The 25814-nt window shown below is 32.8% G+C and overlaps 1 protein-coding gene across 1 annotated transcript in view; it reads right to left on the bottom strand.

Moving 5' to 3' along the window:
• The window catches only part of PKHD1L1 (PKHD1 like 1), a 165337-nt gene that overhangs the window by 27375 nt on the left and 112148 nt on the right, over positions 1 to 25814 (bottom strand). The window contains exons 51-67 of the mRNA XM_063606533.1: positions 24207 to 24358; positions 22806 to 22965; positions 22077 to 22248; positions 19827 to 19915; positions 19327 to 19475; positions 17904 to 18033; positions 16360 to 16478; positions 14302 to 14431; positions 12649 to 12822; positions 9403 to 9506; positions 8357 to 8486; positions 7464 to 7585; positions 5681 to 5771; positions 2379 to 2527; positions 2174 to 2296; positions 1180 to 1291; positions 984 to 1100 (exon numbers count right to left, since the gene is read on the bottom strand). Of these exons, the coding sequence (XP_063462603.1) occupies positions 984 to 1100; positions 1180 to 1291; positions 2174 to 2296; positions 2379 to 2527; positions 5681 to 5771; positions 7464 to 7585; positions 8357 to 8486; positions 9403 to 9506; positions 12649 to 12822; positions 14302 to 14431; positions 16360 to 16478; positions 17904 to 18033; positions 19327 to 19475; positions 19827 to 19915; positions 22077 to 22248; positions 22806 to 22965; positions 24207 to 24358 (2223 nt within the window). The remainder of the gene's footprint in view (positions 1 to 983; positions 1101 to 1179; positions 1292 to 2173; positions 2297 to 2378; positions 2528 to 5680; positions 5772 to 7463; positions 7586 to 8356; positions 8487 to 9402; positions 9507 to 12648; positions 12823 to 14301; positions 14432 to 16359; positions 16479 to 17903; positions 18034 to 19326; positions 19476 to 19826; positions 19916 to 22076; positions 22249 to 22805; positions 22966 to 24206; positions 24359 to 25814) is intronic.

Genomic DNA, 25814 nt, shown 5'->3' with positions numbered 1-25814 from the left:
TATAAAAGTCCTCATCTAAGGCTGTTTCTAGGGAATCTCAGTCAACCAAGTTTTATATGTTATTTTAAAAGACTATATCTTATGAAATAATAATAGTTATTAATGTTCTTTCAATAAATTTCAATCTTAAGGCTTCATTTCATAAGGGCAGTTTCATTGTCACATGATATTTATAATATTCTGGAGCATATTATTTATTAAAAGCCATATATGTTCAATTACAACCTATGTAGCATGTTATACAATTTCCTCCAAGGGTATGAGCATTGCAATTAACACTTAAAAATGTTGCTCATTTGTTTCACATTTCTGGGATCTAAAGTTGTGAGAAAGAATATGTTAAAACTTAGATGTCTAACTTACTGAACTACTTTCTTGAAAGAGACACTGGTTAAAATTATCCTGGAAGGGACACTTGCTCCATTAAAACAGGAAATGCACAGTGTTATTTAATAGGCCAAATGAAAATAATTGATGTGTTTACTACATTAATTTATATATAATTATTTTACATTTCTAAGCAGCCATCCTGGTTCAGTGAAAGAGCAGTGGAGTTTGAATCAGAAGATTTTGATTCTAATCCTAGCTGTGCCAATAGCTGTGGGAATTTGGCCAGGCACTAAGTTCTTTGAGCTTAAGGTTCTTCAATTTTAAAAGGGGATGATAATATATAATCCTACTTACATGAAAGGGCATTTACAAATTATACAAATTAATTCATATTAAATCACAAATGCCAGTGTTTTGTCGTTGTTGTTTTAGAAGGAAAATTTAACATCAATTCTTCAACATACAGTATAAGAATCCTGCCAAGAAACCATTCTCAAAATTGACTCTGATGTCTGATTTCTTTGTCATATTGAGCAGATTGCTATAAAAATTCACTTAAATCATTTTTACTAACAGTGAAACATTATTAGTTATCCTCTACATATTCTCTACAGAAATTAATTGAGAAGATTTGTAAAAGACTGTGTACTTGCCTGAGATGTCCAAAAGGCCACTGATGGCATTGTAACTCATGATCCCTGCATGGGGCTTTCGGGGTGCCATGTTATGAGCTGAAGCAAAGGTAGGCCAACAAATCCCACTTCTCCCACCTTTTACCAAAAAAAAAAGTTAATGAAAATTGAATATGCACTCGTATGAACAATAACATTAAAGTTTCAAATTTTTCACCTGATGGAGATCTAGGACTCCGATGAGTAGCAGTGAGTTCAATATTGGGATCATCATTAGTTAGGACATCAGAGCAATTAAACCCAGGGCTACTTCCAACAATTAATGAGCTCTGTTTGGAAATAAGCCAAACAATATAGCATTAATAATAGCTCTTACTAAAAGAAAACATGATAATGAATAGTACTAAATTCTACTGTAGTAAATAAAACGCAAACTATAAATTCAAAAAGTGGATCATTCATTAAACAAAGATGAAAAAGGTTGCTACCCCAACTGGAAAAACACTGAGAATAGGAGAGGGAAGACAGACATGTAAATAATTACATATAAGGACATGTTATGTTTCTGTGATAAATACATCCAGGGAACAGTAGGCACAAAAAAGTGGAGGAAGTGTCATTACCACCTAAACTGGCTCAGAAAAAACTTCATAGAGGGAGTGAAAATTTAACTAACTATTGCAAGATTAGCAGGTGATAAGCAAGAAGAGGGAAGGGAGGAGGAGAGATAAGAATGAACAGCTTTTTTGCTGGGCGCGGTGGCTCACGCCTGTAATCCCAGCACTTTGGGAGGCCGATGTGGGCGGATCACAAGGTCAGGAGATCAAGACCATCCTGGCTAACACAGTGAAACCCCATCTCTACTAAAAATATAAAAAATTAGCCAGGCATGGTGGCGGGCACCTGTAGTCCTAGCTACTCGGGAGGCTGAGGCAGGATGTGAACCCGGGAGGCGGAGTTTGCAGTGAGCCGAAATTGTGCCACTGCACTCCAGCCTGGGCTACGGAGCGAGACTCCATCTCAAGAAAAAAAAAAAAAACCAAAAAAAAAACCGACCAGTTTTTTAGGCAGAGGGCAGTGGGAACAAAGGCAGGGAGGTGTGGGCGAGACAGAGATAGAAGTTAAGGAGATTATTCTTATTAGTCCTTCAGAAATTCCACCCTTCTCCAAGTTATTTTTTTCTCCATGGTGTGGCTGTATTAATTTCTTACCTTAATTTGTACACTTTTACTGGAAATTTTGTGTGATATAGCAGCTGGCATGTAAATCATTGGAAAAATGGCCATTCCATTGTCAACCAGGGTCACATTATAAATGTGCACACTCTCTGTGGTCTGCAATAGAATTTGCAGGTTACATAATACTAAGGACAATCATAAAAGAAAATAAACAATCACCATCTTTAATCATAATTACCTGAAAATAAATTCCATAATCCCAGCATGTCCAAATGGTAAATCCTTGTATAAGAGAACATCCAGGAAGGCCATCTTGGTTCATATAGATCCCATATAAACCTCCATGGGCTTCATTGTCAAACCACTTTTCCACAGGATTAAACTGGCCTTGGAGGGAAATATAGAACCAGAGAATGAACACTACATTTCATGTCATATAGTTTTAATAAGCAGTATCAGTTAAAGTTAACAAAATTCTTTTCAAAATTACATACATAATTCTGATATCAGGTTTAATATGATCAAATATTTTTATGGCTCTGCCATTTATGGTTCACTCTATTTAGTGTTTTTCTTTAAATGTTCTCGAGATGGAGTCTCACTATGTTACTCAAACTCGTCTCAAACTCAAGCCATCTTCCTGCCTTGGCCTCCTGAGTAGCTGGGACTACAGGCATGCCCCACCTCGCCTGGTTTATTCTAATTAGTATTTACTTTTGTCTAACTAGTCTCTTCACTGTTACTTAAAATAACTGTATACTTATTTGCAAAAGTTTAGTGTTAACACACTTACATTATTTTATCTGATTAAAGATTAATTTAATGGGAAAGAGCATGGGATTTAGATACAAATAAGCCTAAACTTGGTAGAGCTTACTGTCTGTGAAATGCTTCCCCTGAACATCTTTCCATTGCTATGTCCTTCTGGCCATCCCATTTTCAAGTCAAATGTCACTTCCTTAAAAGACCTTCCCTAAATACCTGATACAATATAATACCTCAGTCACTTTACATTACAATTAAAATTCCTTTCACTTGATATTTTTATTAATTATTTGTGAATTATCCATCTCTTCTCTCCTACTAAGATGTAAGCTTCATGACAGAAGACATTGCACCTAGCTCATTCACCATCATTTCTTGGAGCCTAGAAGGTAGTACAGAGATAGGTGGTCTTTAAATATTTTAACAATTGGTGTATGCATTATCTTGGGAAAGTTGTTTAACCTTTTAGGAACTTAGTTTCCTCATATGTAAAAAGTTTTAATGATTAATTCAGAATTGTTTCAAAATAAAAGGAAATAACCCACATACAGTGCCTAGCAAATACTCTCAATAAATGGCAACTATACTCATTATTAATATATACAACAAAGGGGATTTTCATGAAAGTTTTACTTATGTCCAAGTCAGTTCAATAACCTTAATAACTCCCTCCCCACACAGGCATGAATTGGAGGATTGTCTATAAAGAGCAGCACCACCTCCTAAATTGTACTTAATACCAGCTCTCCTGTTCAGGTTCCCTGGTATCTGTTTCCTTTTATCTTCTGCTGATTTTCCCTTCTTCCTAGTCCATTGGGTTTTACATTTTATTTATGATTTTCCTGGTTTTGATAATTTTCCTGCATTATTAAAATTATTATTATTAAAAGAAGATGTTTACATTTCTCTCCCTTAGAATCACACAATATAGATGCATGGACAAATAGGGTTTGACCCCTGAACCCAGTGTATATCACTATCCCCAGTTTCCCAGACTCTTGTCTGGAGGATGGATTGAATAAATTGATGTACCATTACAGGAACATAAACTCTTCATTCCTCTGTGATGTTTCATATTTCAGTTGCTATAACTCCAAAATCTCCTTATAAATAGTCTCAATTATTTAGGAATATCAACATAGTCAGTGAAAAATGCATTACATAGCATTATACATACTAGTAAATATTCATATTCAAAGATATTTTGATGTTGAAAAATCCATAAGGATAACTTTATTGAAGTTGTAAAGAAATTACATATTTTAAATTTTTAAGTCAAAGAAAAGCCACTTTAAGTGGTTGGGAACTAAAATATCTAACAAGAGCATATATCAAGGAATCACTTAAATATGTTGACAAAGTAGTTTTTATTCCTTCAGAATGTATTTTGCACAAGAATAAAACCAGCTTAAGTCTAAAAATGTTTGAATTGACAGAAAAAAATGCTGATTCAAAGAATCTTAAAAATAAATACACTTTTAACTAGTATATTTTTTAAAAGGTGAAATTTATGCTATATAAATCATGCCAAATAAAGCTGTTAAAAAGTAACTATACTGAGACTTTTCTTTTAAAATCAACTCTGGAAGGGACATACATTTCTCAAAGAAAGTCCCATTTTCTTTAAATTTCTTGAGGGGTAAAGTCTGCAGATTTATTATGTATTTTACTTTTTTGATCTGGTAATTATTTATTATAAATTATTGGTTGAAAATATAGAGGTTATTTAAAATGTATGCAATTATAAGTACTGAGTCTCCTTGTTCCCAATTACTTTCTATGATTTTTATACTTTCCTTATGTAAATACAAATACCATATACATTCTGATTCCTTCCCTTTCTTCCACAAAACATATTTTATAGGTATTATACCTAAAATAGTATTATATAAACTATTTTGCACTCTCCAGTAAGCACTTAAGAATATTCTAGAGATTTCTTCATATCAATACATTGAACTCTTCTGCCTTCTTTCTTCGAGTAGTCTAGTGTTCCATCGTCTGGCTTTATATAACTATTCTACCATTGCGGGACACAAAGTGGCTTTCGGTTTTCTGCTAGTACAGACAATGCTGTGATGAATAACCTTGTTCATAAATAATTTTCTAAGTTTGTAAAGGCAACTGTTAGCTAGATTCATAGAAGTGGAAATACTGAGTAAAGGTAAACGCACATGTGATTTTGGTAGATGTTGTCATGTTACCCTAAGTAGAGATTATATTGTTTTGTCCTTCAACCAGCAAGGTGTAAATGTTTCGCTTTCCCTACAGCCTTGCCAAAAGAGTAGATGCTCAGTTACCTCTTAATTTTTACTAATCCAATATAGAGAAATCTATATTTGAGAAGTGTCTGTTCATGTTTGTTGACTTTTTGATGCATGCAGGTTTAACATATGAATAGTGAGCATTTATTCTATCAAAGCAGAAGTTAAAATAATGGCGTATGTCAACATGTATCTCTATAATAAGTGCTGTTTTTTTAAAAATGGTGGTGGGATGAGGTACTTACTGTCCCAATACCAACCAAATCAAGAACTCAAGTTGTCGTTGGACTTTTGGGATCATAAACTTGGGAAAATAAAGTTTTTCTTAGAAACCTATTTATTTATTTTTTTAGATCCAATGTTATCTTGAAATAATTTATCTTGTTGAGTTATTTCAGTGCCCAGAAGGAAAAGATATCACATATTGAATTAACAAACAATAATTATTTATTTTAACAATTTTGTACAAGTTATTTCCTAGTTTTAGCGATTCCTGGTTTAAAAGACTTACCTGGGCAAGGTTCACCATCAATGCGGTATCCTGCTCTTCCAAATCCAGCCACTACATTATTCTGTAAAACTGTATTGGTCCCTCTATTTATCTAGTGCAATGATTAAAAAAAAATACTGTGCATCAGGCTAGTAAACATTTATATAAATCGAGAGTAAGTATATGACAATACACTTATGAAAACCTTTAATTATGACTACATTTTCAGGAGGAAAATTTGTATTTATTATTTACCCCATTCAAACTTAATTACAAATGATGAAATTACACTAGGTTCTTGGTGTAAAACCATCATTAAGTACTACAGCCTGGACTTCATTTAAAAACTACATTAAAGAGATTATTTCTTATTTCAGTCACAAAATCCACTGAATGTGGTTTAAAATTTACAAGGCACAGAACAAATTCCAGTATTATAAGAAGGTAAGGAGAATGTTAACACTTTTTTCAGGAAGTTGTGATCACTGAAAAAGCGATAAATATATGTTTATGTATTATATTTATATATGTTTAATATAAATATATATTTATATAAAAGTATGCATATATAGAATATATAACACACACACACACACACACACACACACATATATATATATATGGAGAGAGAGAGACAGGGTCTCGCTATGTTGCCCAGGTAGATCTCAAACTCCTAAGCTTAAGCAATCCTCTTAACTCAACCTCCCAAGTAGCTAGGATTACAGGTGCAAGCTCTTTTTAGTTATGTTTTGTTACCAATTTGATTAATTTATTTAAAAAAGGACAACTAAGGCAATGAGAGTGGATCATAAGATTCAGTGGAGACATTGACTAGTTTATATAATGTTTACTATAATCACAAAGTAGGTTAGCATGAGTGTTAGGTAATTACTAAACAATTTTATTTTATAACCCAAGTCAAAGTAATAAAAAATGGAAGCATAGAGCACACATTTCGTTCTTCCCTATGGTGTCAGCAAAACAGTCAAAAGTTGCGATCATATCAAACACACTTATTTTTAAATATTTTGATAAAAATAGAGTCACATGAATTCATAAATGTCAATTAAGTACTTTTTCCTTCAAAAGCCATAGATAGCCTTAAAGATTTGGAATTGATATTCAATACGTATAAACAGATAAAAAGAGAATATTTTTAACCTCATAAATGTATACTAAATTTCAGCTTTCAGATTTTACCTTAAGGTATTAATAGTTGCACATAAAAAAACTCAATCCTTATCCCATCTTTCAAAGATAACTATTTTAAATTTCCTTTGATTGTATGTCATAGGTAAAGACAGGAGGAAGCTATCTCCTCTACTTTCTCTTTTCTTGTTTGTAATCTTACTCTATATCTCAACAAACACCTATAGTAATTGAAGAAACTCCATGGGAAACAAGAAGGTTCCAATTAGTAATATCAGATAAGCATAATAACCTTGCATGTAGAATCATGACAATTTTAGATGAGAAAATAATTTTAGAGATTCCATTGTCTATTTTCATTTTTAGGGAGGAAACTAAATCCAGAATTAAGTAGCAATACACCTAAAGCACTCAGTCGAGCAGCAGCAAAGAGGCCCTGTACTGGAACTTGAAATAATGTTGGAAAAGAAATGAGGTAAGAGAACTATTTAAACCAATAGACATTGACAGAAAAAAAAAATATACCAATGGCCATCGAAACTTACATCATCTTTTTAAAAGTGCATTCACTCCTTTAGTTAGCTCATTTTATTAGATATTTTTCAATAACTGATATAATTATAAATTAGTATAATTATAAGTTTGTTTTCACTACCTCAATTGCTGCATGCCAGAGAGTTGAACTTAAATCTTTTCTGTTCTGATAGGTTCCTGGCCAAACCGAAAGTGCAATCAAATTCCCTCGGACTCGGTTGGCATTCCCCCATATTCTTATGCCTGTTTAAAAAAAGAAAAAAAGAAAGAAAATCCCCAAAAAACATAAGTCAATTTGCAATGACTATTAGGAGTAATGTCTTTTGATTTTTCCATAAAATTATTTTTCTACTTTGAGCCTGACAAACAATCCTCTTAGAGTTTCGAAGGAGTCCTCTGAACTCTTTGATAATGAACTCTACCTCTTTAATAGACTACCTGAATTAGAATCTTCTGGGATGCTTGTTAAATATGTGGGTTCACAGGGTCCATCTCAGATCTTATTTAACAAACATACCCACAGCTTTCATATACATTAAATACGTTTATTATACTTCATATTGACAAAAATAAATATAATATGCCTAAAGTTGTATATAACCTTTATTTGTAATAATATTTGTGATTGATAAGTGAGGAGTATTAAATTTAAATAATTAGTGATTAGATAACTCATGTAAGAATGTGATGTGGTAAAAATTCTTCCATTTTATAGGGCTATAGTGTCTAATATGATAACCATAGCCACATGTGGCTATTTAAATGTATATTAAGTACAATTAAATTATATACCATTAAAATTAAAAATTCAGTTCCTCAGTCATAATTCAGCTCCTAGCCATAATTCAAGTGCTCAATAGACACATATGACTTAGTAATTACTATATTAGACAGCAGAAATATAGACCATTTCCATCCTCACAGAAAGATCAATTGGGCAGTGTAGCTCTAGAGTATATAGATAAGAAAGCCTCCACAGGATGTGTAATTTGAACCAAAATATTATTATATTACCTTCCCCCACTGTAAAGTGAATGATGTTGTCATCTATGTCCAATCCATCTGTCCCAAATACACCAATTGCTGGAGAGAAGCCATGGTGAAAAGCACAGCCTCGAATATAAGATGAGCCATGTTCTTGAATCTATACAACATTGGGATACAGAGAACATTTTTAAAATAAAATTACAATATATTTTTAAAAATGGAAGTAAATGATTTTCAGTAAACAAACCTTTACCAATAATCAATACTCAATTCACTTTCTCTTAAAGATGATTTCTCTATAAGTCTTTAATATATCCATATATAAAATATGGAAATTTCCATATATCTGAATTTATTATTAGATATATTGAATATATATGCTTACTTTAAATGCAGATTTCAAAATTCTCCAGTTCTTTTATATGCATTTATATTCCTATTATCACTTATAAAATGCTAAGGTGCTAAAATTTATTTTTTCAGAATAGTTTATGATGACAGGAATTTTTTTTTAATTACAAAAAATAATACTTTAGTCAAGGAGTTACTATTCAAATGTCTATAAGAACCATTCAGTGAACAGGTTAGGGGTTTCATTTTAAACCTACAGATTATTTTGTATTTCTACTAAGAAATATGCTGTCTCTCATTTTTCTTAAATCACCAGCCCTCTCAGAATATTTATTTTCCCACTTTTGATGGAGGTGTAGATCAGACATGCATTTCATTTGAGAAATTTAAGCAATACTCTCTTTGTTTACTAGAAACCATTTGGAAAAATGTTTTTGGTCATTGCAAAATAAAGTGGATATATAAACCACTATTATAGATCTTTGATTCTTTCACCATCCATACTATTTTTCCTATGGTTTTTACTGGCCTTAAATAAACGCACAATATGGGTGGAATAAAATCCTGCTTATATAGGTCTAAAAAGTTAATGGGCCAAGAAAGTTTTATTATATTAGATTATAATTTTAGCTAATATAAGATGTGGCTATTTAGAAGTCAAATGAAAATAAAAATATTTTGCATATTTTTAATATATACAAAATTAAAAATAAAGCACAAACCTGTCCTAGGTTAAGAAACGTTACAGCATATCTTGGATCTGTGCTATCCCTGAAGCCTTCTTGACCACTGTGATAAAATTCCACATTACTTATTCTTGCATTTCCTAAGGTAGGGAAAGATTTAAAATTTGTTTTTCTTAAAAGAGTTGGAATAAAACATTTTTGAAAAGCTACACAAAGTTGTTCAAATTTTTCATGAAAAAATCATTATTCTTTGCTCCTTTAATCCAGAAGAGGTAGTATTTCTCAGACCTCTTTTCATTGTACTCACAAATAGCCTTTTTCAACATTTTTTTTCCTAATAGCCTGCACTCTCCCGCAAAATTTTAATAACGCATATATACCATGTATCTGTTAGTATACAGTGGCCCTTTGGAGGACCACAAACCATTGTAATACCTACGTTTTTTGCCCCCACCTCAAGAACTAAGTTTTTCCTCCTGGGGGGTGATATTTTCGAATTGAGAATGTATGGCATAAGGCATAAAATATAATTTACCTGATATTTCCCTTTTGATGCCATAAAGAGCTTTTAAGGGCATTACCTTTTATAATCTCTTTCAGAATATGTATTGCCAATTATCTGCTGGTCAGCTTATCATAAGTACCATCGAGGTGACAAAGGGTAATTTTACAGACTACTAATAACAGCAATAACAATCCATGAGAGATTGCTCTTTGTCAAGTGCTGTACTAAATGCATAACAGGCAATATGGGCTTTAATTCCCATAAAGCACCCTGTGGGTTAGGAACTTTTATATCTCTATCATCTAGTTAAAAAAAAAACTGAGGCACAGGAACTCATGGCTGGAAAATAACAAAAGAGAATATTATTTGTTCAAAAACTGATACTTAATAGGATGTGTTGGAGAAAAGTTATTTTATACTAGAAAGGAAAGCCTACCTTAAAATCCATGAGGCAATTCTTCTATACATGGTTGAGAAGATATGAATAATTGAGATAATGATAGAGAAGACATGATTACTACAAGCCACCTGGGCTTACAAAAGCCATAGATGTGTTGTCTTTACTCACGTCACAAAACAATTTATAGGAGCAAGGAAAGGTTGTCATAGGAATAGGGTTCATCGCTGAATTTGAAGTGAGAAAGACACAAATTAATATTAAAGATCAAAGCAACTTTACCCCTTTAATCATCTGTTTGTTCATCTTTAAAAGAGGGGTAATATTTATGCCATAACATTATGAGGATTAAATAAGATCGTATGTGTTTAATGCTTAGCACAGTGCCTGTGATCTTGTGTCATGTTTGTCATTACCATCACCATCATTATCAGCAGCAGCAGCACCATCATCATCAGGTAAGCTTCCTCTGGCAGATTATGACCAACAAGTAGAGGCTATAGTGAGACTGCTGTTTGCTCAATATAAAGATTTTCTAAAATAGATCTGTTGCAAAACGAAATAGGCAGTGTTTGAACAAATGAGTACCTGCAGAAACAGTTCAAATCAAGAATGGATGGTCTACTCCTAGTACCCAGATTGTGGGATCCAAATAACATCTTCCAATAAAAAGAACCAGAATTACTTGGAGGAACAATGAGTTCCAGTCTTAGAAAAAAATTACAATATGTGCTTGCCGTATCAGAAAGTAAAGAAGCTTAGAAAACTAAGTCATGTCAAGAGGACAGGCATCAACATGAAAAGGTTCTGAAGGTCAATAATGGAGCATTCTAAGTATTAATCAGATTAACAATCACAATGGATTTGAACAGGTCAAATATGTTTTGATCCAGGAGCACATAATGATACTAAAAACAAAACAATAAAAACTCCCTGTCACCTTTGGAGGACACTTGGGAACCAACACATTATCTTGAAACCTAGTCAATATGAGGAAAAATCAAGCATTTTCTCCTGTGTTTCTTACATGAACTATTTTTCAGTGCAGTCAAATAGTTGTTTAGGGGAGATTTTCTTTATTATAAATGAGAAGGAAATTTTAAACCTTAATGATTTAATGAATCTAGGCAATGTTAATTAGTAGCTATTAACATTGTAAGAAGAGAAACAATCATACATTATGTACCTACTGATGGAAAAATACACTACCAACTGTACCTTTTCTCCCTCCCTTCCTTCCTTCCTTCCTTCCTTCCTTCCTTCCTTCCTTCCTTCCTTCCTTCCTTCCTTCCTTCCTTCCTTCCTCCCTCTCTCTCTCTCTCTCTTTCTCTCTGTCTTTCTCTCTTTCTTTCTTTTGGCTGGGTCTCACTATATTGCCCAGGCTGATTTCAAACTCCTGGCCTCAAGTAGTCATCCCACCTTGGCCTCCCAAAGTGCTGGGATTACAGGCCTGAGACACCCTGTCTGGCATAATTCTTGACTAAAAATTGAGCCTGAAATCTCTAGTTTTAAATCACCTAGGCATAGGAAATACAGGGGGACAAGAACAAGTTAAATTCCAGGAATGCAATCACTCAATTCCAGACTGTTGGGAACTCCACAGAATTAGAGGACCAACTTCTTTTATAGATAAATTGCAAGGAGAGAGGAATGAATCAGAGATTTAAGATTCATAATCAGTTGCAATGTGGATCTTATTTAGATCCTTATTTGAAACAAGAGGATGGATGGAAGGAAGGGAGGGAGGAAGGGAGGGAGGGAGGGAGGGAGGATACTGGGGAAATTTGAAGTATCATTTGATGATAAGAAATTATTATTAAGAAATTAACATTTTTAGGTCTGATATTTGTTGATGTTTTCTAAAATGTCTTAGAGTTGCATACTAAAATATTTCTAGATGATATAATACGTGATTACTTCAATACAATCCAGGAGCATGAAGAAAGTGGATGGAGGTGTAGGTGAAACAAGATTGGCCAAAGTTGATCATTGTTGAAACTGGTGATTAGTACATTGGGATTCATTATACTGTTTTCTCTGTTTTTGGTGTATGCTTGAAATTTTCCTTAAAACAAAACAAAAACAACAAATGATCTGTGGTACTTATTATAAAATTATCTCTGTTAGGTGAAAGACTGGTCTAACTGTTACCTAAGGTCATTGTTAATTTGATAATTCATTTTGTCTGTGAAGATAAAATTAAAAGCAGTAATTTAAGAGAATTTACTTGGAAGGTAAAAACTGGGCTACATAATCACTTTTAATGCTTTATTTTCCCACATAATCTTATTAAAAAAGTGAGAATTATGTAAGAGCTGACTACATATAGATGAGATAATGTTATAGCTCATTTAGAAAAATAAACTGAATTGAAACCAACCTTTAAATGTCATCATATTTTCAGTGAATGAGCCAACCAGTACGCGTGCTCCAAAAGAGTCCTCAGACCAACTGGGGTAATCTTCACCAACTATTTTGATGTTCCTACTCAGTATCCCAACATCAGCTGCTAACATGTAGCTCTCACCAGTTCCAGGGACATGGTATTTTTCAGCTGCAGCATAAAGGCAGCTAGATTATTGCCAATGCTGAGAAGTATCTGTCTTTACTAGTTCCTTTGCAGTTCATATGCTAAACAGCCTTCTAATAAGCCAAAAATGAACATGAATGCATGATTACATTTACATGTTAAACATATATAGATGGCAGTCTGATATTATGATATTCATATTTATAAAATGAAATATAATAAAAAATATTTCCTCTATTTACATCAAAATGATTATTATAATCAGCAAGTATAAAGTTACTACTTAACAAATCTTGAAGGTAGTATATAATCACTTCAAATTACACATGAAAGCCCTGTTGTGTGGCAAATTGAGAAGTGTATTATAATTTTAATAGATGAGGAAATAAGGTAGAGAAGTAAAAGAATTTGCCCAAAGCTAGGAGGAGAATCAACAACACATAGCTATTAACACTCCTGCCACCTAAACCTTGGTTTGTTCCACTTTTTCTGTGGCATATTTTATATCAACCACAAGTCTTCATCAATAGGTAGTAGCATATCCAACACCATCTGTACATTTACATCTTAACAATTTGTAAAACATAACCTAGATTACACGCTACATTTTAAGAAATGTTACTCAAAACTTTAAGACGAGCAGGTGCATTTCAAACAGAGAAAAATGCTTGATATTTTAAATGAAAGAATCTATAATGTCATACTTCAAAAACCAACTGTTTTACAACTAATTACAATGAAACATTTTTCAAATAAAACTTTTCTTTATGATTTAAAGAAAAATATATGATATAGAATTATAGACACATGCGCTTCTATTAAAGTACTGCTTTGAGAAGTTCTTTTCAATTTCTTTTTCATGCAGGTCAAAGGTCTGCTAGTCTATCATGCTGACTTGCATCTGGAGTTCCCATGAGCATCATGGGCATCTGAAAGGATTTTCTAACTTTACACTACTGTCTGCTCCCACTTCCTGAGATTTGGATGAAAGTACCATGCCAAATGGGGAAAGGCTAGAATGCTGGGAAGGCCCTGCTCCTGTAAGTGGAAAACTCATCTTCAGATCATGCTTATTCCTTCTTTCCTCAACAATTATAGTTTTATCCTTCCATTATTACTTGTCTAAATGCATTTACCGCTAAAGACTATATATCCATGAAACAGTTTAGGACAACAAGGCTTTTGGATCAAGGATCCTCAAATTTCAGCATGCACAAGAATCACCTGGAAGCTTGCTTTAAACAGAAAGTGTTGAGCCTTACCCTATAAAATGTCAAACAGTAAGTCTTTGCTGAATATTTGCTGAATGAATGAAAGCACATAGCGGGGACTATCAGTAACCAACACAGAAAGAGCAGCACTCACTGGGTATCATTGCCAATCTGAATAAAATGCTCCTTTAACATATTTGTGACATGTTTTATCAAAGAATTATAATTACAGAGTAAATGTGAATCTTTCAACACAATTATATATCTATTTGGTTAAAAAGCATCCACTTACCAAAGTGAGTATAGGAAAGGCTATCATTAAGAATGAGAATTTTATGATCATGCAGGATTTTAACGATACTTCTTGTTTCTGTCTGGTGGAAATCGTAGCTTGTGGTTGTTATCACAATCTCTTCTCCCTCCTTAGAAAAATTCAAGTGCCAAATTTAAGAACAATTTTAAAAATAGGTTTATATTTCTTGATATCATTATTAAATCATTCAAATTTAATGTATATCTCATTGGCAATCATGGTATTATCAGAAAGAATAAACAGTACATTGAAGTCTCTAAAAGTACATATGCTTGTGTTTGATATTAAGAATTATAAATTTTGAATTATCTGAGCATTTTCTTAACTTTAATTCAGCCATTTAGTAAAACCACAGCAATATACCTTTTTTAAAAAAGCAAAGACATCAAAGCAAACATACTCACATTTTTATTAAAAACTGCTCAGGACAATATTATTAAGAGTTGAATTTTTTCCCTAGTTTTTTGTTTGTTTGTTTAGTACAATTAACTATCACTTGTTATTCCTGAAAGGCAGAAAAGCCCGAGGAAAGTTAAAGGGCAAGGCTGAGTCCTAGAACTTTGTATATTGAGCTCCTCCTTGTCATCCAAATCTCTGCTCAGATGTACCCTTGACAAAGACCATCTCTGGAATATTCAATGTTATCTGCTACTCTTTGCCATGGCAGTCTCTAGCACACTACCTGTTTTATTTCCTTCATTATGCACATTATTTGAAATCAATAGATATTTATTTGTTCGTTTACTATCTGACTCTCCCACTCCAATGGAAGTTCCATGATAGCTTGGACAAATTTCTTCACCACTAAATCCCCAATGCCTAGAAAAGTGTGTGACACTTGGTTAAATATTACTCTGACACAAAATTTGCAGACAGTATTAATTGGATAAATAATAGGGATATCAAAATCACTTAATTACTCTCTTCAAAAAGTAATCACACCAGATCTATCACAAATAAAAACATATTGTAAGTAGATGATAATACTTCTCAATAAACCCTCTTTCTATTTACCAATTATAAACTACACTAAGAGAGCAAACCCATATGTTTTGATGATTTGCATTGATTTGCTCAGACTAAGGCTCTCTTTGTTCTGTGAGTCTAAAGCTTGTTCTCACCAGAAAGGAACTGGCTGAGATCTGAGAGCTTGGAGATGAAATCCATTCATTTCTCTAATTTTTCTTGGCATTAAAAAATGTATTTGTAAAACATGTGGACTCTATGGCTTGTGCATAGTTTATGAGCACAGTAGAGATGATAATTGCTACCATTTATACTTTATTAAAATATCTCATTTAACACAGGCAGTATTTGGATGTCATTGGGTGTCAGAATTTGTTTTCTTTTCAAATTCTTAACATGTAAAATCATAAATTAGAAGTGAAGAGGTAACCAAGATAATAAAATATATTTTAAATAATTCAATTTTCTGTTTTGCAAGAATTTATAATAAATAATTTTATCCAAAAATGTTCATATTTTTCTTTTATGACTAATATACATTGGTATAAAATATGACTAATATGACTAATATATTATGTATATACATTTTTATGACTGTCATATTTTAATTTTATCCAAAAATATTCATATTTTTCTTATCTTACATATATATTAATATAAAATAATATGACTAATTTATATTATGTATATACATTTTAATGACATATATTACATATATTAGCTTGTATATACATAATATATATTAGTCATATATTGTATGACTAATCTATAGTCATATATGTCATTATATATATATAATATATAGTCATAAAATATATATAAATACAATATACATACCTATGTATTATATGCACACACACATAATGTTCTCTATTTATTTTAAAGGACCATTGAAGCCACAATTTTTAAATGCCTCCTATCAGATACATTTTTGCAAGCTTATTGCAAAATACACATTTTTCATCTGGTTAATCACATGAGAAAATGAATGCCCATGAGAGTAGAATAGAAACTTTTTTCAGCTGACCCACTGTGTATATTCATTTTCCATTACATAATTATTTTGTCTACCTGCCAATCCACAGCATCCATCAAAGACAGGACTTTGGAACCTGCAAGTGCAGTTTCTGAGAGCTTAGTTTTATATATTGAACGTGGAATTCCATGAAGATCCAGCTCACCAAACACCCCTAAAGAAGAAAAGCACACTCCTACTTATTCACCACACAGTACTGAGTTAGGTGCTAGTATAAAATGAAAATGTTCATTGATATATTTTATTATGTGATTAAACATTTTAGAACAAAAGGAATGAATTGGTGCTCTCTGCTTGGAACCATGTAAGAAGACGTGGCCCTTTAACCCACTTCCGGAAATCTGGCTCATAGACATTAAAGCCAGTATACAAGAGTACATGAATGAAGATGCTTACCACAGCAATATTTAGAAACACAAGGAAACTGGAATTAATCCAAATATACATCAATAGGAAAAGGATGGAATAAAGTTTAATATACTAATACTGTAAAATAATAGGCTATAAAAAAGAGTTTTATCTGTTTCAATCAGGAAAGATTTTCATAATATGTTCACTGAGAAAAGAAAACTGCGTAATAATATACTTAATGTGACCATGTTTTATGAAAGGAACAATACTATCACCACAAATCAGTATATGTAATATGAATATAGGCATAGATAAAAAACATAGGAAAACACACAAAAAATTTTTAACTAATTCTAGTGTCCTTAAAAGAGAATTAGAAAGATGTGTATTCTTTACAGATATGTTTTCTTCATACTGTTCTATGTTGTTTAAAGTGTTACTTTTGAAATAAAAAGCACATACTTTTTTTTAAGATTGAATTTGTCTGCCTCAGGACATTTGTGAATGGTGAGCTAATTCAATCTCAAGCAATTGTTTAGCCCCTTATTTACTTGGTGTCAGTTTTAGAAATTGTACAGTAAAACAATGGTAGCACATACTTATATGCGTCTCCTAAATAAATATGCAGTACCATTCATAAAAGCAGTTCTTAATTGTGACCAGGTTAAACTCTTTCAAGCCATTTGCTTTCTGAGCTCAGATAAGAATATCCACAGTATACTAATGCAACTGGGAAATTAAATCTCAGCAACAGCTGTGATTGGGTAATTGATTGCAGAGTCAACTGATCCACAGATTATTTATTAATACTATAAATGGAAAAATGTGTAGGAAAGTTACCTTTTAAGGGAAGGTACCAAAATGTGAAACATAGTATTGCTTATGTAAAGAAAACTGTATGAAGAAAACCAGATTGGAAAAATAATATACATACAAAGAGATTTGTTAATATCAGTTTTGTAATAAATTACATTTTGGTTTAAAATACACACATTTATATCTGTTTTTACCTGGTGAAATGTGATGTTATTTAATTCTAAAATCTCTGCTACTTCTATAACCCTTTACAATAAATAAATTTCTGTAAAAACTTCTGATACTTTTGTATCAGAAGTACTTTTTATGATAAAGTATTTATCATTATGAACTGATATGTACTTTAGTGCCATATATTTTAAAGTAGATTCTTAAAACAGATGTGACACTGTTGGTATCTGTAGACACACACCTAAGACCTTTGCCCCTTGATTTGGTCCTTCTGGAAGAGCCCAGTCTGGTGTAGTATGATTTCCTCTAAGAACAATCTTTAAGTCTCCTTTAAAAGGGTTGTCTTCCCAGCCACCGATTAATCTACCTCCCTGAAATGAAGCAGAAAATTGTTAATACTTAAAAATTGACCAGGAAAAAAAATCCACCCATAAAAAAGGAATTCAGAAGTCACTGGAAGCCTAGTAAAAAGGAATGAGTTTTGTTATATAAAGAACAGCATTATAACTGGAAGTGACTTTAATTTCACTTTTGGATAAGCAGTTTAAATGATTTTTCAAAGGTCAAATTCAATATCTACTTCCTGACAGAACTAGACCTAAAACTGAGATTTCATAAGACCTAAACTAGTGGTGTTTGAACAGACCATAATGTATTTGAAAGTAATATCCCATATGTAAAATATACTCTTTACGCTTACACCCAAGCTATGCAATTTATGAGCCATCATTGTTAATACTAATAGTTAATAGCTATCATTAAATGCTTGCTGTTTCCATCATGCATAACGTGTAAGGCTTCACATATATCCTTTAACCTTTCTTTACACCAAATTCATGAATTAGTATTATTATCCTTATTTCACAGGTGAGAAAACTAATGGTGAAAGAGGTCAAATAACTTACCCATGGTTACCCAACTAAAAAACAATAAGGTAAAATTCAGTTGTAATTTTAATTTACCTTAAAGCCATATGTCTAATCAAAATACAACGCACTTTTAAAATATTAATAACCAAGTTTCTGGACTTTATTCCTTTTCTCAAAGAAATAATAATAATGCTAACTACTTATTATTTTAATGCTGCTTAATAGCTTTTTGGCTAAGCAATTCTTTTTCATGAACAATATTACAAGACTGACAGGACAATCGAGCTGATTAAGCTGGTACAGGTTCAAGACCATCTGGGGTTTACAAGGAATGTGGGGATTGTTCCGAATAACTGTAACATTTTGATTTATTTTCTCTGGCTTTCACAATTCCATCTATGTCCTTTTGGTTTTTTTTTTAAATACTGTTTGTTTTATTTAAAGAACAAAAGGCTTAAATTCTTTTACTTTTTTCAGAACTCCTAGGACTCTTTGTTGGAACAAGCTGTTGGTTTAGCCTGACCTCATAATGACATAGATATTCTATACACAATTGAAACTGGGCTAACTGCAGACTCAAGAATCCCATAGTAACTACTCCTAAGAAATGTTTAGTCCATAATTTAAAGGAGAACAGAAATATATTGGACCTAACTGAGACTTGCATTTAATGGGCTAGAGCCAGTTGTGTTTTTATTCACACCAATTGAATATGCTTCTTTCTTATTATTTGAGTAAATATACATTTTAGAATTAGATTAATAAAGATATAAACTACAAGGCCCTCACTCTTACCTGCAGTGATATGTAGGTAGCATTCAAAACAACTTCTCTGTAAGAAGATTCTGCAGCTCCTACATTGTATTTATCTTCCAGTTCTAGAACCCCCCAAATGATGAGTCTTTCCATTGATGGCATATCTATGTCAGCTACAATCCATGTTCCTATAAAACAATACTTTAAGAAATCTAACATAATCTATAAACTACAACTTATAGCAAAACATTGACAAGCTTATCAGTGAGTCCTAGTTTTGAGTGTCTATGACATGTCTTTTCATATAATACCTGATTCCTATCTCTCCCAGAAAATCTGCTCTTGTTAATTAATGGTCAGGTTTAAATCCGCAGAAACCCCAGAAGGCTAGGTTTAGTATCCGGGATGCATTAATAGAGTCCACTTCTCCACACTTGCTCTTTCCCCAGGGTGTGCTGATAAAACTGTGACATCTACCCTGCCATAGTGTTAATATTACACAAAACAAACATTTTATTCATTTGTGTTTATGCATTTACCTTCAGGTATAATCACATTTGCCCCTGGGTGAGGTACAGTATAATTATTTTCTCGTGATGATTGCCAAAAAGAATCATTTGACCATAAACTGAAAGGAGAAGAGAAATACTTCCATGAATTACTACTTGTGATATTCCCTAATTTTGTCTAAAATGTAAACTGTTCCATTTCCCCATAAGATTTTACATGGTAGAGAAGAAAAAAGAAATGCACGCTTCGTCCTTTTAAAGACCCTTGACACATGGTGCTATTTCATGGGGAGTAGGGGTAGAGGATATAGTTGGCTAGATTCTGTGAAGAAAGGGGTAGAAGGATGGTCTCTGAGTTGACGAGGATGCACCAATGCCATTAAGCCCCTGGGCTGGGATGGGGGTGGCAGGTCTGTATCCAAAGTGAAAGCTAGGTTAAATTGAAATAATTTCATAAAGTGTATGGGAGGACAGACGGTCTTCAGTTTTCATCACTATGCCTTCTAGAAAATACCTTTTAATGCAAATTTTTATGAAGGATATTACTATAAAATTGGTGATATTTTCCCACTGGAAAATATGCACAATCATAGCCCTTCATTCTTATTAATACCATCACTCACTATCAATAATCATGTTATGCATTCCCCTTCTTATTTGCCATTGTTAGGATCAACAAAGCCCTCTAAAACTAGGCATTAAGCTATATAGCTTGAGCCTTCTGTTCTAATCCTGAGGTAGCACTTCTGGGTCAAGATTCTGTTTTGTCTTGTATTATTCATAGCTAGCTGAATAATACAAATTAATCAGTCCAATTATAACTATTTCCAGTGATGAAAATTCATACCGTGGGAAGAAAGAAAAACTATAGCATGGCATATACATGTAGTTTATCGTAGTTTACCTTTATCACATTCTGGCCTAGAGCAATCTAAATCTGTTATAGTAGTCATAATAAATGTTAATTAAATATTTAATAATTATATCTACCTCAGAATGCATAAGGGCCTTGATGATTCTCTCTCCATTGTTTGACATGCCACATCCTTTCTATGTCAGGGCACTTGCACAAGTTGCTCCCTAGGTTTCTCCCACCCTTCGCGCAGCGAGCTCTTCCTTATCCTTTGGGTTGCAGTTGGAATAACCCCTCCCTGAGGGTGTTCCTAACCACCCCACCCAAAGGCTGTCCCTGCCATATTGCTCTCTGTCCCAGCCCCTTATCCATTTTTTAATAACATTTATCACAACTCACACTTACATACTTTATCTTCTGTTTACTTTTTTGTTTATTTATTTGCTTGTTTTGTCATCTCTTTGGATTGAATATGAGTGTAATGAGATCAGAGATCACATCTATGTTGTTTATAATTGAATCCAAAATGCCTGGCACTTAGTGGATACTCAGTAAATTTTTTTTAGTGGTTGAATGAATATATAAACAAATTCAATTTTTGTTCTTTTGTACAATAACCACTACAGTATCTATTTATTTTGAAATGTAATTCATCTAATAATTATCATTGAGTTGTACTTGTTACACAGTAGTGGGCTATTCAGTGCCCACTAAATGTTAGTTTTTAGCATCATCATCATGTTTTGTCAGTAGTATTGTCCATAAGGGATGCAAATATATATCAAATCAGGATCACGCCTTTCAGCATCTTAAAGACTAATACTGAATGTGCTAGTACCATCATGTCCAGTAATTACTCTAATACAAGGTAGAAAGTGATGCTTCACGAGAAATAAAGGTAAAGAGCTACATAAGTTACAAAGATAGAAATATTGTTTTTAACTAAAAGAATTAAAATATATTAGAAAGAAAATTAACTAACTTCTATTATGAGATTTGACCACGATGGTTATTCTAGAGACAGCACCTGCTAAGAAAGCATTGGATTCACGAGGAGACTTAGTTTCTGGTGCTGTACTGGATATGCCATCAGTGAGCTCTGTGATCTCAGGTAATGCACCTACGTTCACTGGGTGTCAGCTTTCTCGTCTATATGATAAGAGAGTTGGGCCAGGTCTAATAATCTAAATCTAACATTCTGCAACTGTGAGGTTACAAGTAACTTTCACACATAATATTTGTAAGACTTTTTCATTTTCTCACGAAGGTTTTTGTAAGGCTCAAGCAAAGCAGTGAATGTGAAAGTACTTTGTAACCTACAAGACATTGTGCAAGAGTAAAGCATTATTATTTCACCCAGGAATGACATGTGAAAAGGATTATGTTAAGAGATATTGAAGGGTATCAACTACAAAAGGCCTACGTACTTATATGTGACTGGTCGCTTCTTGGGAATTGGTTTTCTTGATGCAGGATGTACAGGAAAGCAATCCTGGAGAATACAACAGTAAGCTTGGAAATTAATAACAACGTCTTTCACATCAGGATCCAGGTTCCCAGAAATGAGCTGACTCTGATGAAGGTCATTTCTTCCTGACACTGAAAGTGAAGTAAAAGTGGGTTAAATGAACATAGTGACCAAAGTACTTGAATGTAAACAAAATTATGGCATTTTGGAAAATGTTCTTTAGGTAGTAACTTGAATTATAATTCACATGTATGGAAGAGGTATGGAGAAATTCTGATAATGTATGTATTATAAAGATATACACGGTCAAAATATCTTGATAAAAATGAATGCTTTAGAATTTAATTAAAACTTATTCTTAAATATTTTAATTTTCCAAATAATTAAATAATAAAAATGGAAACAAAATATATGCCAGCTTCCATTGTATTCATTTTCTCTAAGCCCATGAAATAAAACTGTCAATGTGCAAGCATGCTGGTGTCACCTTCAACATAAAATGAAAGTTCTTAATTCAACTCAAAACCTTTTCAAGAATAAATTTTGTCTCCAGTTTTTCCATTCAGCAAACATTTATTGGATCCTGTATATATTAAGCACTGCACAACACATGTGCTTATTAAGCAATTTTTCTCATCTTTTAGACAAAGCATTAGATAAACTATCATTTCTGCCTAATGACACATACCCAAGTAATATAGAGTACTAGTGTTTGCTTCAAGGTGCCAGTCTCCATTCTTGCTAGTATTCCAATTCAATGGATTTGAGGAACCATTCCTCATATCAATAATATTAAACATGTCAGGATTTTGAGTGAAGTTATGTGATATAATTACATAGTCTTCTTCCTATAAAAGTTTATAGAAAAATGTGACTTGTATGTTAATATTCCTCGTATAACACATTAATTTTAATGACATATAATTAGCCCCTATATTATGTTAAGATTTAAAAGTTTTGGCTTTAGTTTGTTTTTTGTCTTGAATTTCTATTTTGTTTATTAACGTTTTACATGTCTATGACAATAATGCTAGTTCTGTCACTAAGGCAATGAAAGGATCTCTCTCTCTCTCCTGTGTGTGTGTATGTATATATAAATACATATACATTAAGTATACACATGTATAGTATATATATATGCATACACACATATATGTGATGTGTGTATGTGTGTATATATGCATATATTCAGAAAATATTTTATTTTAAAAACTGACAGATAAAATTGTAGACAATATTTTATTTCTATAATGTTTAAAAATATTTAAAACAATGCTGCACAAATGTGTAGTATAAGTGGAAGAACATGTATAAGATGGAAAACATCCAATTCAGGATACTGGCTACCATTAGAGGTGGAGAATGGGGAATAACATGAGAGTAAATAATACAGAAGGCTTCCACTTTATCTACCATATTTTACTTTTTTTATAAATTAGAAAGTGAATATTCACAGAATGTTAGATTTAGATAGAGTTAGGTAGTGGCTTTTTTTTTTTTTTTTTTTTGAGATGGAGTCTCCCTCTGTCGCCCAGGCTGGAGTACAGTGGGGCGATCTTGGTTCACTGCAACCTCTGCCTCTTGGGTTCAAGCGATTCTCCTGCCCCAGTCTCCCCAAGTAGCTGGGACTACAGATGCCCACCACCACACCCGGCTAATCTTTTTTTTTTTTTTTGTATTTTTAATAGAGACGAGGTTTCTCCATGTTGGCCAGACTGGTCTCAAACTCTTGACCTCATGTATGTTTGATATATTTCATGATATAAAAAATAAAGTCCTTAACTGCTGGTCCCTGAGATATCATAAACTCTCAGTAAAGGTAAGTTATTATCATGGTAATAATGACAGGGGAATAAGCTTAGTACTACAGCAATGTGGCAAAAAGATTGCTTACTTCTGATTCTCAAATGAGATTTTTTTGGCTTACTTCTTAGATTCAGAGTGGCTCACAAAGAATGTGCAGGATTTCAATAGCTCAATTTGTGATGAAAGGTCCCTCTGGCCTAACAATGTCTGTGAGTAAGTATGAGGATGTAGGCTGTGTTTGGGTAATACACAATTATAATCATTAGAAGATAAATATTTTTACCTTGAATCCATAGAATGTCGATGTATATGAAATGTTGGTTATGTGATCCACACCTTTAAAATACCAGTTAATGTGATTTGCATTTGGAATCAGAGCCATCCATCCAGACAAATGAGTCAGTCGTTTCTTCTGAAATGGAATAATGCTTGTGCCTATAGGAGAACATAGAACAAGCAAATAATAGTAATCTCTACCTCTAATAAACTCTTCCTTTTGTAAACAAGTGCAAAAGTTAGTTTAGTTTGGTTGGTTTAGCAAATGTTGGTTTAGCAAATATTGGTTTAGTCTATGACAGTCTTTAAAAAGATTAATATGGCATTTCATTACTTATGTTCTAAATGTCTTCGTTTGACTGAAGAACTGAAATGATTAATATTATATTTAACTGGAAAGTAAAATGCTTTCAAACCTGGAATTTTGAATTGAGATGGAGCCTTTATTCCTTAGGGAAAGATACACTTGAAACATTGTGAAATTACAACTGCTAAAACGAAAGTGCCTAAACATATTAATATAATTATTTAAAGGTCATTGATCTAAACATAATTTCATTTTTATTCTTTAAGAACTTAGTTATTCGGAATCCTTGATGTAGAATATATAAAAACATAAGCTCTGATTCTTTATTAGAGTTTTCTATGTCTGTTGAGCTAATTAAAATCTGTACAACACATATTAATGTTTACTAGTAAATAATTTTGTTTGACTTTAATGGTGTTTTGATTTAGAATTCTTAAAGAACAAGGCTACAACTAGACCTATAACTTAACACTGATGAAGATATATACATTTTAGGAATACAAACCTTGAACCTGAACTACCTGTTACAGGAAAAACTATATAATTTAGTAATGCTTTGGTCACAAGAGAATGCCTGATAGCTTTAATAGAAGATTTGAAAAGTTCTGTTACAATATAAAGGAAAGGTCTTTCATTAACTGCCTCTATTTTTCTCCCCCTTCCTTTACTTTTAATCTCAGATTGGATTTTATATTAAATTAACAACCTCTTATTTTAAAAATTTAGGAGGAAGAAGCTAGAAGCAAGATTATAAAATAATCTGTCTAAAATAAGGCCCAACAAAATTCCAATGCCATGAGAGAAAAAATTCATGATTTTCTATGCTTTATGAGTTAGTATTAATTTTAAAAGATTCATGACCAGAGACACCAAAAACTTTCACTACCAGAAAATCCCGTAAAGTATGAAAAGAACTGCGACTAGTTGGATTATTGTTCAGCAAATATCCACTCCTTTCTTCTCCTTGAGGGAAAAGTAGACTTCCCTGCTTCATTGATCTTGGCCAATGGGACATTAGTGGAACTGACACTAGTAAATGCTTGAAAAGTGCTTGCTCAGTGAGGCTTGACTTCTTAAGCCTCTATCTTCACAAAGAGAAGAGCCTCCTCCAGGTAACTGCTCTCCCTTTGCCTGACACCTGGAACGAGTACATGTGGAGTTACCTGAGCTCAGCCCTTGGGGAGAAGCAAAGCCTTATATTGAAGCAGAGACTTCCAGCAGAGCCCAGCCTAGATCAATCAACCTAGCCTGTGGACACCTAAGAATAAATGATTGTAGGCTTAAGCTATTGAGTTTTGAGATAGTCTG

This window comes from Pan paniscus, chromosome 7 (genome assembly GCF_029289425.2).
Source record: "Pan paniscus chromosome 7, NHGRI_mPanPan1-v2.0_pri, whole genome shotgun sequence".
Lineage (NCBI taxonomy): Eukaryota > Metazoa > Chordata > Mammalia > Primates > Hominidae > Pan > Pan paniscus.
This window is presented reverse-complemented; position numbering and strand designations above follow the sequence as displayed.